This window comes from Marmota flaviventris, chromosome 6 (assembly GCF_047511675.1).
Source record: "Marmota flaviventris isolate mMarFla1 chromosome 6, mMarFla1.hap1, whole genome shotgun sequence".
In the NCBI taxonomy this organism is placed as follows: Eukaryota; Metazoa; Chordata; class Mammalia; order Rodentia; family Sciuridae; genus Marmota; species Marmota flaviventris.
Window position 1 is genome coordinate 9,485,705 of NC_092503.1, and position 17,102 is coordinate 9,502,806.

At 48.8% G+C, this 17,102-nt stretch overlaps 1 protein-coding gene across 3 annotated transcripts in view; it reads right to left on the reverse strand.

Annotated features, from left to right (window-relative positions):
* The window catches only part of Zdhhc14 (zinc finger DHHC-type palmitoyltransferase 14), a 256,755-nt gene that overhangs the window by 93,689 nt on the left and 145,964 nt on the right, over window positions 1-17,102 (reverse strand). For all 3 annotated transcript variants that reach the window (XM_027939538.2, XM_027939537.3, XM_027939536.2), the window contains exon 2: window positions 5,785-5,945. In XM_027939538.2, the coding sequence (XP_027795339.2) occupies window positions 5,785-5,945 (161 nt within the window). The remainder of the gene's footprint in view (window positions 1-5,784; window positions 5,946-17,102) is intronic.

Sequence of the window (17,102 nt, forward strand, 5' to 3'; positions counted from 1 at the left end):
CTGTTTATAGCAGCTCAGTTTACAATAGCTAAGCTCTGGAGCCGACCCAGGTGCCCTTCAACAGGTGAATGGATAAAGAAAATGTGATATATATAATATGTATATATACACACAATGGAATATTGCTCAGCCACAAAAAAGAATGGCATTATGACATTTGCTGGTAAATGGTTGGAACTGGAATATATCATACTATGTGAACTAAGCCAATCTCCAAAAAAACAAAGGCTGAATGTTCTCTCTGACATGTGGATACTAGCCTACAACAAGGGGAGACTGAGAGTAGAAGTTCAGTGGATTAGACAAAGGGAAATGAAGGGACAGGAGGGGACAGTGGAATGACGTGGACGTGACTTTCCTATGTACATACGGGAATATACGACAGTGAGCCTCACCGTTGTGTACATCCACAAGAAGTTAATTTTAAAAATAACCACGGGTAAATGGCAGAAAGATCAATAGTGGGAAGAGGGAAGGGAAGGAGAGGTACTGGGGTCTGAACTAGAATAAGACATGTTCCATGCCTGTATAACTATGTCAAAATGGATTCTCCTGTCATATATAACCAAGAAGAACCAATAAAAAATAAATAAAAGTTCCATAAGAAATTTTATGGTGGCCCCTTTCATAATATTAAAAATACTAGATCAATTAAAAATCTTGGATACCGATTTTACCCAGAAAAGAAATTGCTCCAATAAAAGTAATTTTAGCTAAATAAAAATGGAAATGGAAATAGTTTAGCTGCAATAGAGAAAATGGATTCAGGTCTTACACTGGCTTAAATTGCATCCTCCTTAGAGACTATTTTCTTCTACAAAAATTCATCATTGTCATTGAAATTCCAATTAAAATGCTTCCACCCTTAAACAAAGACTGATGATGTCTTCGGGGAGAAAAAACTCCAGCAACTCCAATGGATGGACCGGCACTTCCTGCTGTCACAGAACACTCACTCCCAGGAGAACCTGGGACCGTGGCTCCTGCGCTTCCCCGGATCAGGAAGCTGCTGTAGGGAGCACCCTAAACCCCCCAACAGGAGGCCGTTCCAAAGACTCATGGAGGAAACCATCTAAGACGCCGTGGCAACTGGTCTTGTATCCCAGCAGAACTGCTGAGTGGTGACACCCTGGTCAGATTGGGGCTGGGGAGCGGCAGGGGAGATAAAGAGGAGGAGGAGGCAGGAGGGACAGAGAGGAAGACAGCACGCTGAGAGGTGTGGGACAGAGGCTCCTGCCAGGTTGGCCAAGGAGCAGAGGGGAGGCACTGGTCCTCCAGCTGGTGCCCAGCACAGGTGAGATTTTAAAGGCCACGCTGGCTCCCCTAGACCTGATCCCACCCCACCTGACAACGGTTGGACCCTCACAAGGTCTGTGGGTGCCCTGGTCTGGGGAGTTTCCTGAGCTATGAGCCTTGCTGAGGGAGCGGAAGGGGCCCAGTTCCCGTGGCACCTGCCGCCCACTCTCTGTGCCAGCTTCCTGGGTCCTGGCATCCTCGGGACTGCAGAGAACCCGAGGAAATGACACACGGCCACTAGGTAGGCCCGTCCCTACCTAACTGAAATGGAATGCTTCAATCCTGAGATTGCTCATCCATTTTTCTCTGACCCTAATCAGTTGCTGAGTATCTGTCGTCCTCGGTGAATTGACCAAATTGAGTTTCTGAAATTGAAGTTTCCCATAGGGTCCCCAGTGACCCCTGCAGGGCCTTTCCTGGAAGCCCACTCTGTTCTTTGATGTTTTTTTTTTTTTTAGCTGTAACCTAAGTTCGGGAACATTCCTTCAGAAGAAAGAAGGGCAAGGCCCTTCCTGACCTGCAGGACAGACCCTGGGACCCCGTCTCTTCTGCAGAAGTCTGAGGCAGGGAGCTGTTGAAATCCTTGGCAAAATTTCAAAAAACTACTCACACGGCTGCTGCCAAGTGGCTATTCTGAGCTTTTGGGAGTAAGAGAGATACAACAGATCGTTAGAATTAATAATTCCAATAAGAAAAGGTTTCCAAACCTCATTTTTCATTTTTCCTTCTTTACCCAGGCAGCACAAAATAAATGCGTTAAGATTTCATGCAGGGGCTGGGGCTGGGGCTCAGTGGCAGAGCGCTCGCCTAGCGTGTGGGAGGCGCTGGGTTTGATCCTCAGCACCACATAAAGATAAATAAATAAAATAAAGGTATTGTGTCCAACTACAACTAAAAAAAAATAAAATAAGTTTTTTTAAAAAAAGGTTTCATGGGAACATAATCCTGTTTCCTGAAGCCAGAAGCCAAGCAGCAGCTCCCCCCCAGAACCTCCCCCCCCCCAAGACTCGCCAAGACTATCAGGAGCCACCAGCGAGGTGGCTCTAGCTCTGCCCCTTACTCCCGCCATGCAGCAGGTCATGTTACATGAGCCTTGGACCCTGATGAGAACCACACAAGATGCTCACCGCGACTCCCACTTACAGACAGACGCAGACGATGCAGTCTGGAAAGGGGTGCTGTAGCCTCGTGTCACTTGGCTGGAGAACAGGAGCTGGGATTGCCCCAGGGGAGTGACTCCAGAGCCCTCGACTGCCCTCCAGTCAGCTCCTTCTGTCCCCTCTCCCTCCCCTCCTTCTTGTTTTGCAGATTTATTGAGGTATAATTTACCTACTAAACGGCGACCCACTATAAGTATACAAGTCAATGATCGCCATGGTCTAATTTTAGACCACGTCCATCACCCCAGGCTCCTTCTTTGCAGGGACAGTCCATCTGTACTCCTAGCCCCGCCCCAGATGATACTACTCTGCTTTCTAAAGATTTGTTCTTTCTGGACATTTGACATAAATGGAACACACAATGTAGTCTTTTGCATCTGGCTTACCTGACTCAACATGCTGATTTTAAGGTTCACCCATGAACCTTAAAAAAAAGTGTATCAATACTTTGCCCCTTTTTATTGCTCAGTAGTATTCCATTGGGTGACTACACCACATGTTGATCGTCAATTTATCATTTGATGGACAATTGGGTTGAGTCCACTTTTTTTAAAAATATTTTTTTGTTGTCAATGGATCTTTATTTATATGTGGTGCTGAGAATCGAACCCTGTGCCTCACACATGCCAGGCAAGTGCTCTACCACTGAGCCACATCCCCAGCCCCTGAGTCCACTTTTTGATTAGTCGATATAAAGTTGCTGTGGATACTCATGTACAAGTCTTTGTGAGGACATTTTCATTTTTCTTGGCTCTATGCCTACGAGTGTAGTTGCTAAGATCTATGGTAACTAACTTTTTGAAGGACTTTGAGGAACTATTCTCTAAAGTGGATGTGCCATTTTACATTCCCACCAGTAACCCGAGGGTTCTAGTGCCTCCAATTCCCTACCAACGTTTGTCATGTCATTCCTTTTGATCAGAGCCATCTAGTGGTGGAAAGTGGGAGGTGCCTTGGGGAGTTCTGATCTGCGCTTCCCCAGCAGTGAAGATGCTGAGCGTTTTCATTACTTACTGATCCTTCATGCGCCTTCTCTGGGAGATGCTGTTCCTACTTTTAATCATTTCTCTGTCTCTGTCTCTGTGTCTCTCACCAGTGTAACTAAAGCCTTGCCACTTTTGTTCTTTTCAGAGAGCCAACGTTTGGTCTCATGGATTCTTTTGGACTGTCCCTCTGCCTTCCATCTCACGGATTTCCTCTCTGGCTTACTGGATTCCTGACTCTGCTTGCTTGGCATTCGGTTTGCTTGTGTTTTGTCTTCAGATGGAAGCGTTGGCTCTTCTCTGTGCTCCATCAGACCCCAGTTGGACCCTCAGAGAGGGAAGAGCCGGTGTCGAGGGCGGCCCTGTCTGTAGAAGGTCTCCACCTTCAGAGCAGCCTGAGGGGGGCAGCCCAGGAAGGACGAGCAGGCCCCACGGTGTTACCTGACCTGCAGTCGTTTCCCCTGAATACGGGCCACTCCTCAACGCTGCCGAGTCCCAGAACCACGAAATGGCTGTTTCTGAAACTTTTGCTTCATATGGAAGGAGTCTGTCCAGTGGGTCATGTCTGCTTTGCCAAGGTGCTGCCTCTCCAGTCCCTCTTCTTTCTTTCACAGTAAACCAAGTTCATTTCCTCTGTCCCCAAATCTAGCGCTCTCATGGAACCTATGCCCAGGATTTAGAAATGGGGCCCAGCCGGTTCTAGAAATACCGCTCTGGGATTATCAACCTCTGCGACCGTCAGTCCTCCTCCACTTCCTCAGTGCCAAGGAGGACAGAAGGAGACTGCGTCTAGAATCTGCATTTGCAACAGAGAACCCCAGTGTTTCGGTCACTTCCAGGGCAGGAAACCTGTCCCTGATCTGGATTTGGCAGCTGCTCCCTTTGCTCTCTAGGGGGGCAGCAGGAAGTCACGTGCCCTCAGCGCAGTGGCTGGGCTCGTGCACTGCGCAGAGCTACTTGCTGGTGGAGTGTGGCATAGACTAGGCATCTCGTTCTGCCCCTGGAAGGAAACCAGCCTGATCTCCCTCTGCCCAGTGATGGAAGGAGCTGGGAAGAACAAGGGCAGGGACCTGGAGACCTGGGTTCTAGGCTCCAGCTCTGCCACTCGTTCAAGCCCTTCTTTGGGGCTTTGTTTCCTTATTTATAAAATGGGTGCAATAATGCCATCCTCACGAGGTTGCCTGATGGGAAAACAATGCGGGGTGGCCATAATGGGCTTCAAGACTGATGACAGTGCTATCACAGGTGAGGCTGTGTGTGAATTGGCGAGCCTCATCCTGAGCCCCAAGGCTGAGCAGCTAGGAAGGAAACTGCCTTCCTCATGGCTGCTTCTTCCTTTCCCCTTCTCTCCTCAGGTCATAAGAAGGCTGCGTATCAGCAGATGTCAGCATGTGCTTCCACGATTGACTACTGCTCTATTCCCAGATGACAGGGATGAAAGATGAGGCCAGGGACTGAGGGAAGGACACAGCTGTGCTTTGGCATTTGGGGAATAGTAAGACCAGAGTGGACACTTTCTAGTAAGAGCCACACTTCAAATCTGCTTACACCATAAATGAGAGGATCTCGCCAGCTTTTGTAGAGGCTGCAGAGGGAGATCCATGGAACAGGATGGAAACATCTCTGCCAAGTGGTTTCTCAGGCCTTTGTGTTCATGCTGAGGGATCCCAGTCCCTCTGCCACCCAGGTTAAACCGACTAACACTCAACAGCAAAGCCAGAGTCACAAGTGCAGATTTTAAGAGCATTAAATAGCAAGAAAAAGCACTCTTTTTAATTAAAAAAAAAAAAAAGACTTCAAGAGTCTATTGTGTGAGCAATTAGGATCTGTTTAAATACCTCCAAAATGGATTAGTGTAGACATTTTAACCTCAGGCTTTAATTTCTAAGGAAAAAGAGTCATTCATCTCAATAAACATCACAAGTATATATTGTTCTTGTGCCTAATAAGGGAAGTGCTGGGTCCCAGGAGGGATACACAGGACAGCAGGCTGAGGAGACTTTGTTAGGAACTAGCTGAGCCACAATGACCGCCACTGCAGATCTGTCACCTCCGAGGCTGGTCATGAGAGCAGAACTGGACCCGGGGCTTCAAAGAAAGACCTGGAACCGTGCTCGCGGGTGGGCCTTGCTCAGCCCCGGTGCCAGCAGCCTCGGCCTCAACACTCCCCACCCAGCCTCCGCCCCACCTCACATCCCACCTCCCATCTGCTCATGCCTGACCCCTCACGCTCGCTCCTCCCACTGGCCAGCGCCCTGCCCCTCCTGCATGGGCACCTCAGCCTGTCCTGCCCACTGGGGTGGCACAGGCGGGAGGCCACCAGAGCCAAGGGCTTGCAGGATTACCTATTTGTCTTTCCAGGTCAGCGGCCTCATCCGGCGTGGCTCGTGGGAGGACTCCAGGGTCACTGAAGCTGGTGCGAAGCAGGGTCCCCATCACAAAGAAGAAGAGGATGCCACCGACCACGGGGATGGCGGGGGTGATCTTCACCGCTAGGTACGGACAGCTGCCAGGGGCGGGGCAGGGGGAGGAGAAGAAAGGGAACGCAGTGTTAGATGGGCAGTGAGCGGGCACCCCCTTCTAGGACGCCAAGACTTCCCGGAGGAGTGACACTGGTTCCTTAGAAACTAAGAAGTTACACGTAGGGGACTCTGCCACTCGCTCTTGTGGACGAGCGGACCCTCCTTCCCCAGCGGGGACGGCCGCACCCTCTGCTCCCCCAGGAGAGCAGCTGGCAGAGGCTGGAGATGGTCCTGTTGGCACAACCAGCCTGGGATGTGCAGGGCTGTGTACATGCCCACGGGCCCCTTGCACTGTACACACCAGGTGTTTACAGCCTGCGGTGCCCACTGGCCCTTGGACTCACATCACAGAAGACATGAGTTAGAACCGTCGGCATCAGAACCAGCCTTCCCTGCTCGGGTCCAACAACTCGGGCATTCTGCCAGCACAAGACCTCGAGGACCTCGAGTTCATTTGCAAAAACCAAGAAACCATTTTTCAATATTTTTTGGAGGTAATCTCTCCAAAAGAGGCTAAGGAGCTAAGGACATGAACCTGCAGGGGAGTCTCTGAAGAGGCTTGAAGGGATTTCAGTGGCTAAACTACACTAATTCCAAAAGGCATTTGAGCTACCGATCGATGAACAATTCTTTTCATTCTTTATGTAGTTGGTTGATTTTTTTTTTTTTTTTTTTTTGTACTAAGGATTGAACTCAAGGGTGCTCAGCCAGAGCCCCATCCCCACAGCTTTTTATTTTTTTATTTTGAGACAGGGTCTTGCTAAGTTGCTTAGGGCCTCACTAAGTTGCTGAGGCTGGCCTTGAACTCACAATCCCCCTGCCTCAGCCTCCAGAGCCACTGGGATTACTGGCATGTGCCATCACACCCTGCTGTTAAGAGACGGGGCCTTGCTCTGTTGCCTGGGCTGTTCTCCAACTTTGGACTCTAGTGATCCTCCCACCCCAGCCTCCCGAGTAGCTGGCACTACAGGTGTGCCCCTCTGCTAACCCTGAACTCTGTGGTGAGCCGGGTGATGTGCCTCTGGACGGGCTAAAGCCTGCCCCAGGCCAGCCTGGGAGCTGGCATTGCCTCAGCTCAAGGTATTTAGGAGCTGGGCAGGTCTGAGCATTAGGCCTGGCTCAGGTCATGGCTCCTGGACTTCATGGAGGGGGAGGTAGACCTGAAAGTCGACACAGCACCCAAAGCTAAGTGAAAAGGGCTCTGGCATGACCATGGTCAGTCTCTTGTCACCACGTTGGGTGACACCATAGGTACAGAAAAACATGATGTCGCCTCCTCAGAGGTCCTTACAGCTGCTCGAGGTGGCCAACAGCAGGAGGTGCAGGACCTCAGTTCTCCGCTCAGGACTCGGAGGTGGACGGGGGCTTGGTTCTGGAAGCTATGGGACCAGCGCCCCACGCTTGCTCCAACAAGACATCAAGGGAGGCTGGCACAAGTCGGGGCTCGAGGACCACAAGCCAAGAGCCCCTTTTCTGAGACCACAACAGAAAATCTGGCCCACCAGCCTTGGGGACATACATGCTGCTAAGTGGACAGTGACTGAAATGAGGCCAAAGGCCTTTGTCTATCCTTAGTCCTGCAGAAGTTCAGAGACATCCCCATGACTTTAAGAAGGTAGAGACTGACCCCAAATGTAACTAGGTGGACAGCCGTCCCCAGGAGGACCACCAGATAGAAGCACAAAGCTACAGCATTTCCATCCTCGCTGTCCCTGCTCCCACACCAACCACCTTGCAGAAGCAGAACAAAGCAAAACCACCAGGAATCAACATGGTGGACGGCCAGGTGAGGCGTCTCTCCACAGGCTTCTTGGGAAACCAGAACACACGAATAGCTGCCATTCTCACCTCCAGGTAGCCCACCCAGACCCTCGATGTGGACCTTCCTGCACCCTCATAGAGCCTCATGGGAAAGAGAAGTCAGCCAGGAGAGTGATAAGACCCGAGAGCTTGCTGTAGGAAAGGGGAACGATGAAAGTCTGACCTAAAGAGCTCCCTGCTGTCCTGCAGATGTGTCCCCCAAACTTCACAGGTGGGAAACTTAACCCCCAAAGCAGCCGTGTGAGAGGTGGAGTCTTTAAGAAGTAATTAGGTCACCAGGGCTCAGCTCTCACCAATGGATGCGTGTCACCATCATAGGAGTGGCCTCCACGCTGCAAAAGTGGGTTTGCTATGAAATCTGCATGAGAAGACTCAGTGCCCAGGCCCTTGCCAGATGTGGGCCCTTGACCCTGGACTTCCCAGTCTCCAGAACTGTCAGAAATAAATCTCTGCTCTCTTTTAGTTACGTAGCCTCAGGCATTCTATTATCGCAGCACAAAATGAACGTCCTCTGGAAAAGTGTCCACTCACGTTAGGGGAAATTTTCTTTAATCCAACTGATATTGTTTTGTATAAAAGGGAATCACTGTTTTTCCTTGGAAGTTTCTAGCTAATTCTCTTTAACAGGCTTCAGTCTTTTCTAAACCATTTGATTTTATGCTTTTAAGTGCTGAAAAGCTTCAAGTTAAATACTGAAGAGAGAGGGACACATCATCAGGCAAATAGCACTCTGTTTATACTCCTGGACCCGTAGAGGAAATCTTTTCCTGCAACAGAGATCTCTGGAATTTTAAAAGATGGCGCCATGCTGTGGTGTGGGCCTAGGCTCCGGGATCGGACACAGAACTTGCAATTCAATTGGAGGCATGTGGAGAATAGAAAATCTCTTCAGGGAATGACCATTTTCCTTTTAGAGATTCAATATAAAGTGACAATCAAAATCTACTTAATGATGTGTTGAACTCAGAATCCTACACTGGTGAGGGCTACGACTCTGTATAACATGTAGGACGGCGGGCTGTAGAGACAGCACCTCTTCAGGGCAAGGCTAGTGTGCTAATGGGGCACGTTCCACAAAGGGTTGGTGATAAGTGTCAACTGCTGCCGGTCTGGTGTCTCAGCCTCTGACTGAGACATCAGCCTGGGGTTAATCTAAACCCAGACTCCAGGAGCTCATTAAAGGAACTGCATTGTGACATATGATAGGACATTAGCTTTGTTGCTCTTATTGTCGTGTCAGAAGCAGCCTCACATTCTACTAAGCCTTGAAAAATGTGCTAGTCTATCACAATCAGAAATAAACAACCCATATCAAGTTTGGGCAAAGCAATAGGCCAATGTCAAATTTGCTGACATTGATAATGTGCACCATAGTTATGTGAGAGGCCCCTCTTCTGAGGACCTACACTGAAGTATTCAGGAGTACAGTGCCACGAGAAAAATACTGTGTAGAGAGAGAAAAATGGGATAAATATTCACAGAAGGTGCTGGGTAAAGGGTATGTGCATGTTCTTTGTACTATTACTATGATTGCAACTTTTCTGTGAGTTTGAAATTAATCCAAATAAAAATTAAAAGAAACACAAACCATATTGAAAACATGAAATTAACCTTGGTACTAAACAACAGATTTTATGTTACATGCATTAGCCCTCACCTGCATACGTACATAAATGTCTATAGGTGTTATGGGTATGAGGTGTTGTCCCCAAAAGCTCCTGTTAATGCAGGACTAATCAGAGGTGAAGCGATTGGACTGTGAGAGCTGTCACCTGATCAGTTCATCCCTGTTTTAATGGACTGACTTGGAGGTACCTGTAGGCAGGTGGGGTGTGGCTGGAGGACAGGGGTCGCTGAGGAGGTGCCCTGGAAGGGTGCATCTTGCCTGTGGCCCCTTCCCCCACACTCCCTTCCTGACCTCACCGTGAGCTGAGCAGCCTTCCTCCGCTGGGCCCTTCCCCCACGAGTGCTGCCTCACTCAGGCAGGCCCACAGCAATGGAGTCGGCCACTCATGAACTGAGACCTCTGAACCCTGAGCCCAAATCGACTCTCCCTCCTCTAAGTTGTTCTTGTTAGGTATTTGGGTCACAGGAATGCACAAGCTAACTAACACAGGAGGAAATTCTTCTTTTGATATTTTCTAACATAATGGCTAGGTAAATGATTTGTGTAAAAGAGAATTTTCCAGAAAAACTCATAACTAGACATAATTTGAATAACGGCAGAGAATAAAACAGGCCCATGTCTTTTCTCTTTCTCATTATTAACGAATTTGAGTGAGAAAACATTGGCGCAGTGGACAGCCCTCCTTGGGCAGCTGGAGAGGTGAGCCAGACGGAGCCTGGTGGCAGGATGCACTCCCGGTCCAGGGTCTAGAGTTGTGACTTCTCCTCTCCGTTTCGCGCCTCCAAGGGGAGATACTTCAGAACGGTCAGCACCTTCCCGTGAGGGTGGCTTAGTAGATCTCAGGTTTGGGCATGTTCGTTTTTCCCTTTTGGGGTCTGAAATGTACCTGCCTGTGCCAAGTCACAGAGGTGGCCTCTGTAAGGCCAGCAGTGGTAATGAGTCCCCCTGGCTTGAACTGTCCCTGTGTGCTGCAGGTAGGGCTGCCGTCTTCAACGGCTACCCCGCTAATGGCCATGACGATGCTCTAGAGGCCTTTCCTGGCCTCCCCTGGTGAACGGCTGACACTCAGCAATTAGAGGTCACTGGCTTTAACTAAGGTTTCTGTCCCCCTGGCACATTTTCACCCTGGAGACAGTGCATCGTGGTTTAAGTTATTTGCACTTGAGCGCACATTCATCTCTTCAGTCCTGTTCCTGGAGAGCAGGAAGAGGAAGAGGAGAGGTGACCTGCAGGGGTTCCTTCTGCAGCTGGTTGTTGAACAGGTGGCACGAGTTCAAGCAGACGTCCCTGTCTCCCCGGCAGCCTGCTCCTGCTCTGTGTGAAGACTCTGCCAGGCCTCAGAGCTCCTGATCATAATGGGAAGGTACAGGAGTCCTCCGCCCCTTCAAGCAGCAGGCATTCAAGTAAATAAGAGTGCAGTCGCAATGGAGACTTCTAACTGGACTTTAAGTTGAGCCCCCTCCATTCCCTAGCTGGCCAGCTGCAGTTCCTGGCCCCTCCCTGGCTGGAGGACAAAGCAGATGGCGTGGATAGGGAGGCAGGAAGGTCCCCATTGGAACAGTTCTGTCACAAGGTGACTTTGCATGCTCTAGTCTACCAGATGTTTAGAACTGAATTTCCATAATGCGCATCTGTGAGTTTTTCAGAAGCCTTGATGGGAGCCTAAGTTCATGCCCATCTGGGCCATGCCTTCCTCCTCCCACCCGGGGCAGCCTGTGTCTTGCTTGGCCTCCATGCCTGTCCTCCTGGGCACCTCTCCTCCATCTCCTCTCACCTAGGATGGCTGAACAGCCTCCCCATCCCTCTGTCTGCCACAGAATCGTCTTCAATCTGTTGTCACTACCAAAGCCAGGTCAAATTCACACATCTCTGCTCCCAAACCTTCAATGACACCCCCTTTCCTGCTAAGTGAAGTTCAGTTCCTTAGGTGGTACCCAAATCCTGAAGTCTGTTTCGGACTCCTCTTCACCCTCTCCTCCATTCCTCCTCTCCACACACAGAGCAATGGCCACATGAACTCCCTGAGTTCTCAGACAAATGCCATATGCCACACCCTCTGGCCTGCCTACCCAGCTCATGTGTCTCAAATGTCCCCACCTCGGTGTGCCAATGCTCCCTGGCATTCAAGCTGCAGCGCAACATCACTTCTTGTGAAGACTGTGAGCCGTCTTGTCTCCCCACAGCAGAAGTGATTACTTCCGTCTCTGAATGCCCAGGACAAGTCATTGGCTCCTCCCCTTTGGTACTTGTGGCTGTCTGTGGACATGCTGCATGACCTCACGGGGTTGAAAGTCACCGGGGGTGAGACTGGACACAGTTCCTCTCTGCATTCTCCCTAGCACCTAGCACGGTGCCTCACACAGGGTAGAATGTGTCATGACTGATTAGCTTTTGTTGAGTAACTGAACAGATTCCATCTCATGGATTTTACTGTGACTCAGAAAAAAGAGGAAGGTCAAGTTGGCCATCTACTTGACATCAGTGGTGTCTGAAACCTCTCTACCCCTCTGAGCCGGCTGGAGCCAGATGCTGAGCATGTCCCCCTTCATGAGGCTTCCTCAGCTGAGGCAAGGAGAGATGCTCCTGGGCTCCGTGGGCTGAGGGAACCTGGAACACTCCATTAGCATCCGCAAGCCCCTCTAAGACCCTCCACACTCTGAAGTCCTGGCAGATGAAGCACCTTATGTGGGTACAACTTTGTGCAGTACTAAGTGCTTGGTGACAGTTCCCTTCTTCTATCAGATTTTGTGTGACAAAGGACAGTGCTAAGTTCCTTGGAAACCCTCAACCATCCCTTTATGACAGCAGCTGGGTTCATGCCCCATAACAATGTGATCTGTGATGCAGGGACACCTTCCAGCTGCTGCTCAGAAAAGGCAGAGCATCCTTGGCCCTTCTAGTAAACAGGCAGACCCTGCCCAGAGGACGCAACTGAGGGGACGTCTTGGCCTGCCCTCGGCCCTCAGCAGTGAGCACGGCTTAACAGCTGAAGCGCTGCGAGCAGCAGGGAGAATTCTCAGCCCCAGCTCGGGCCACTGGGAACCAGCTCCTTCACATTCTGAGTAGAGGTGGGTGGGATCTGCGATTCTGAGAGCCATCTGTGATGGAAGACTCCCCCCACCCCCCGAGGATTGCAGACAAGACGATGACACAGCTGCCACAGATATAAACACCAAGCAGAGTCCTATTTCTGTCTCCAGAATTGTGACCTACATAGGACTTGGGGCAGCGCATCGCGCAGGCCTCAGGCATCTCTGTCTTCATAAAACCTCAACTGGAAAGGGACAGGAGGGCACAAATAAGAATCTGAGAACACGCATTTTCAGGACATAAAAGAAATTAGCTAATTTAGCACCAGACAACACAAATGCTAAGGCACTGAGGCTCCTCACAAGGCTCACCCTGCCATCCCGCCCCACGGTACAGCCCTGTGACTTCAGATATTGGGGTCAAACACCTGTGGGCAAACCATCGGCTTGTACATTTCAGGGAAAGAGGCCATGCTAGGCGGCAACTAGAAAAGGCAGCATTGCCAAAAGATGACAAGGACTTATTGAAATGCAACAGCAGTCTTCTCAAATCTTTAGGAGAAATAATTTTTTGTGTTTTGATGTTTATAACGTGAAAAGTGGAACTGTTCTCTGGGTGCTGGGCTGAGACCATGCAATCAGAGCATTTTGCAGTGAAAATATAGAGACAGATGTAAAATTACTTTACCCTTAGGTACTGACTCCCGGAATCAACACCGTCATTAATTCTGCATTCAGAGACTGGGTCATGGGAAGAATTATACAGAAAGCTGATTCCTTTGACAAAAACCCTGAGACAAAATTAATTCCTTAAGCATTCGGTTAGGAAAGCTGGATTCCATTACTGGGCAGCTAGCTCTCTGTTTTTCCACAGGGCAGTCTTTAGGAGAAGATTAACGTTGCTTAAAAACTAAACAAGACACAACAATACTAACAAGATGTAGCAGAGACACTGGCCTTTGGAGCAAGAAGTAGAGAATCTTTTCCTATAGATAAACAATTGGTCATCTTTTAACGTTTCTCTTTGTCTGCAGATGGGTGCATGTACCAAAAAATCCTGTTGATAGGAGTTCACGACTCCTCATGAAGGACAAATGGCCTGCCTGTGGTGTTTTTGTTTGATTCTCTGTATGAGTGCATGGAGGCCAGCTGTTCCTTAGATGTAGAACGGAGATACCACGAATCACCACACAGGAAGGGGAAGTGGCCGGGCTTCGCTGATGCTGCACATTAAGTGGTTCCTATGTTTCAGAAATCACGAAACAACCTGTTATTTTTAAATTTCAGATTCTCGATCACAATGCATTTCAGTAATAAGTAGCTACGGCAAATGATCATAAAATACAATAATCCGAGCCAGTGACTCACATGTCTCAAGTACAGCAGAGCAGCACTGTGATAAATAGAGGTTGTAAGGATTGTAATAAAAATGATCTTTTTTCCTTGTCAGATGAGTCATTGTAAAACAAATGTATTTTTCACTTCCAGGCAGGGACATAAGCACCATTCATTTCGTGGTTTCTTGCTTAATCGCATACTTAGAAATATATCTACACCATAAGGCAAAGATAAGTACATTACTAGGAGACAGAGAAAAAAAGTAGATTCTAAAATAATATCCATTCGGCTCCATAATGGGAAGAAACAAACATTCACCAAAGCTCCCAGAGTGACATCCCCTACAGGACACCCGACTGCAGCCCCCAGTGTTGGGAAAGCCCCTTCTCACTAACTATGTTGACTACCCCAGATGCACATGAGGACGAGTCTACTGCTACTTGTACTGAAGGAGGGACTTTAAATAATAGGACCCAGGGAGTGAAGAGGAAGAATCTGAAGACAGAGCCCCAGAAGGAGTTGCTCAAAGCAGACTGGGAGGTGATCCTGAGCCCTCGGAGCTCACTGGCCTCACCGTACCCAGGCTCTGTCTGGCTTTCTTATGTGAGAACTGTCACTTTGGGGCTTACAAACAGAGAAGGGAGGTGAGGGCCACCCTGCAGGGCAGAGGAAAGCCACCTAGGAATCTGGTTTTTCCCTGCAGATGTGGAGTTCAGCTGGAAGTACTCAACACAGTCTTCTGCCTGCGGAGCTCCTGGGGAGGAGAGGGCTCCAGACCCCCATACACAGTGGGCAGAGGCAGGAGGCCAGGGGCTCTCCAGCTGGGTGGTCACACACCTTCCAAATGTGCAGGAGAGAAAAGATGTCATTATTCTTCACTAGGGGCCTCCAAGGCCACCCAGATGGATCTACTAATAGATACAGAACCTGGGCCTCAATAGCTTAAAAACAGGTTTCAAATCATAGTGTGTAGACAGCCCAGCTTCTCCATCTGCTATTGAAAATGGGAAAGGATCTGTTAGGGAAAATTGTGGTTTTTCAACATTTTTGCCAAGTGATTTTGAGTTACGCTTAAAATTCCAGGAAGCCAGGGGCTTCTGGGTAGGGCACAAATCACAGGGAGGAAAGCCAACATTTTCTGCCCCAAACTGGCTCTCTACCTGCTAGGCAAGCACACTACCACTGAACCACAGCGGCAGCCCCAACTCCACCATGTTGCTTTCAGGGCCTCGTGGAAGCATAAGGAATTGGCAGGCTGGGCATGGGCCCTCCTGATCCTCAGGCCGGCTATAGTGTGTGGCAGAGGCCTTCATGTGCAGAGTGGCTAGGGTATACACTGGGGATTTGCTCTGGCTCTAATATAATTCTAAGCTTTGGTTGCTTCTGACTGTGCTACATCTGAAAGGGTATCCATTCTGCTTCCGTTCTGGCAATGCTGTATAGAAGAGTCTTCACAAGCCGGGGCCCAGTGGTGCACACCTGTTATCCAACAGACTCAGGAGGCTGAGGCAGGAGACGGCAAATTGGAGGGTGGCCTTGGCAACTTAGACCCTGACTCAAAATTCAAACTCTTTTTAAAAAGAGGTGAAGGGGCTGGAGATGTAACCTGATTACAAAGCACCCTGGGTTTGATACCCAGTTCCAAGATCAAAAAATCTTGGCAGGACTTTAGCTCTCTTCATTATTCTGTATTTCACCAAATGTAAGGTACCCAAGTTTTAAGATGTATCATTCATGGAAAAAAATGTGTTAATAAGATAATATTCTATAATTACATGTAAACTTTACTCTCTGGAGTAAACAGTTTAAAAATTATACGTCACTACTGTGCATAGCGACAAAAGAGTGAGTGCAGTCACGGGGCGGGGCAGCCCTATGCCGTCTTCACGCTCAGAGCCTGAATCCTGAATCTCTGCCCACCTTGGAGTATCGGTGTCAGAGGGGGTCCATGCAGTGCCCTCCCAACACCAGCCACAGCCACAGCATCCAACTCTCCCCTCATTTTTGCTCCTGCCCTACAATCTATTCCCTGCACAGACCCGGAGCACTGCTTTCAGAAAAACAAGTTTCAAATCATAGATGTACATAAGGACACTCAGGGCCCAAGCCCAGGGGCTCTTGGAGGCCACAAAGCCGTCAGAGTCCTGTTACCTCTCTGCTTTGACCTCATGGTCCACTTTGCCCTCTTGCCATTCACTCCCTCCACATGAGCCCCCTGTGATGCTCAGACCATGCCAGGCATGCCCCTCCCCAGGGCATCTGCCTCTGCATGGAACTCCCTTGCCTGGGACAGCCACTGAGTTCCTCCAAGCCCTTGCTCAGATTTCACACTGCAGTGGAATCTTCCCTAACCACGCTATGGAACTGCAGAATGGCCAATCACAGCCTTCCCATGACCAGCATGGCCCCAAGACCAGCATCCTCTCTCCCAGCCCCCTTCTGGTCTTTCTTTCCTCTTGGCGCCCACCCCTCATGGTGCCCACCGCTCTTGGCACCACCTGGACTGACTTGTGTATTTTCGTACTCCCACAGTGAAGCTCAATTCGGTGAGTTTTGTCTGCTTGGTTCACAGATGTAACCCCAAGGCTTTCAATAAATGTTTGTTGGTTGGTTTTTAATATTTTTATTTTAGTTGTACACGATACGTTTATTTATTTTTATGTGGTATTGAGGTTTGAACCCAGGGCCTTGCGCATGCTAGGCGAGCGCTCTACCGCTGAGCCACAACCCCAGCCCAAATATTTGTTAATAAAATGAAAAGTATCTTTAAAAACATGAGATCCAAAGTAGGGTTGACATGATTCAACTTGTGTTTCAAAACACATTGTTATCCATAATTGGAAGAATGTGCCCTAAATTATTTCCTTGTTTAAAGGTAGAACAGTGATTTTGTGCATATGTGATTTTGTGTGGTTTCCAAATTTAATTAAAGCACAGCTTATTTTTGCAGTGGAAAAATATATTATTAAAAATAAATTGTATAAATACTCATTGAATTAAAAAAAAAAAAGGGAATTGTGAAAATATTAAAATCTACCTGTGCTTCGAAAAAAACCTGAAGTATCAATAAAGAAGATGCATGTTCTCTGTTGGATGAAGCCCTTGGTTTTTGCTGGTGGCCTTACACTACCCCAGTGAGATGGCTGGGCTCCAGGGTATGGAGGATTATCTCTTCAAGCATGCAAAACCCAGGTCCCAAATCAACTCTAGGCCATATACACTTTCTTATGGGATGTAACTATGAAAAGTTCTTCTTTTACCATATTTGTGGACTTCTGTATTAAACTGGACATTTATATATTAAAGGCAGAGACAACTATACCTAG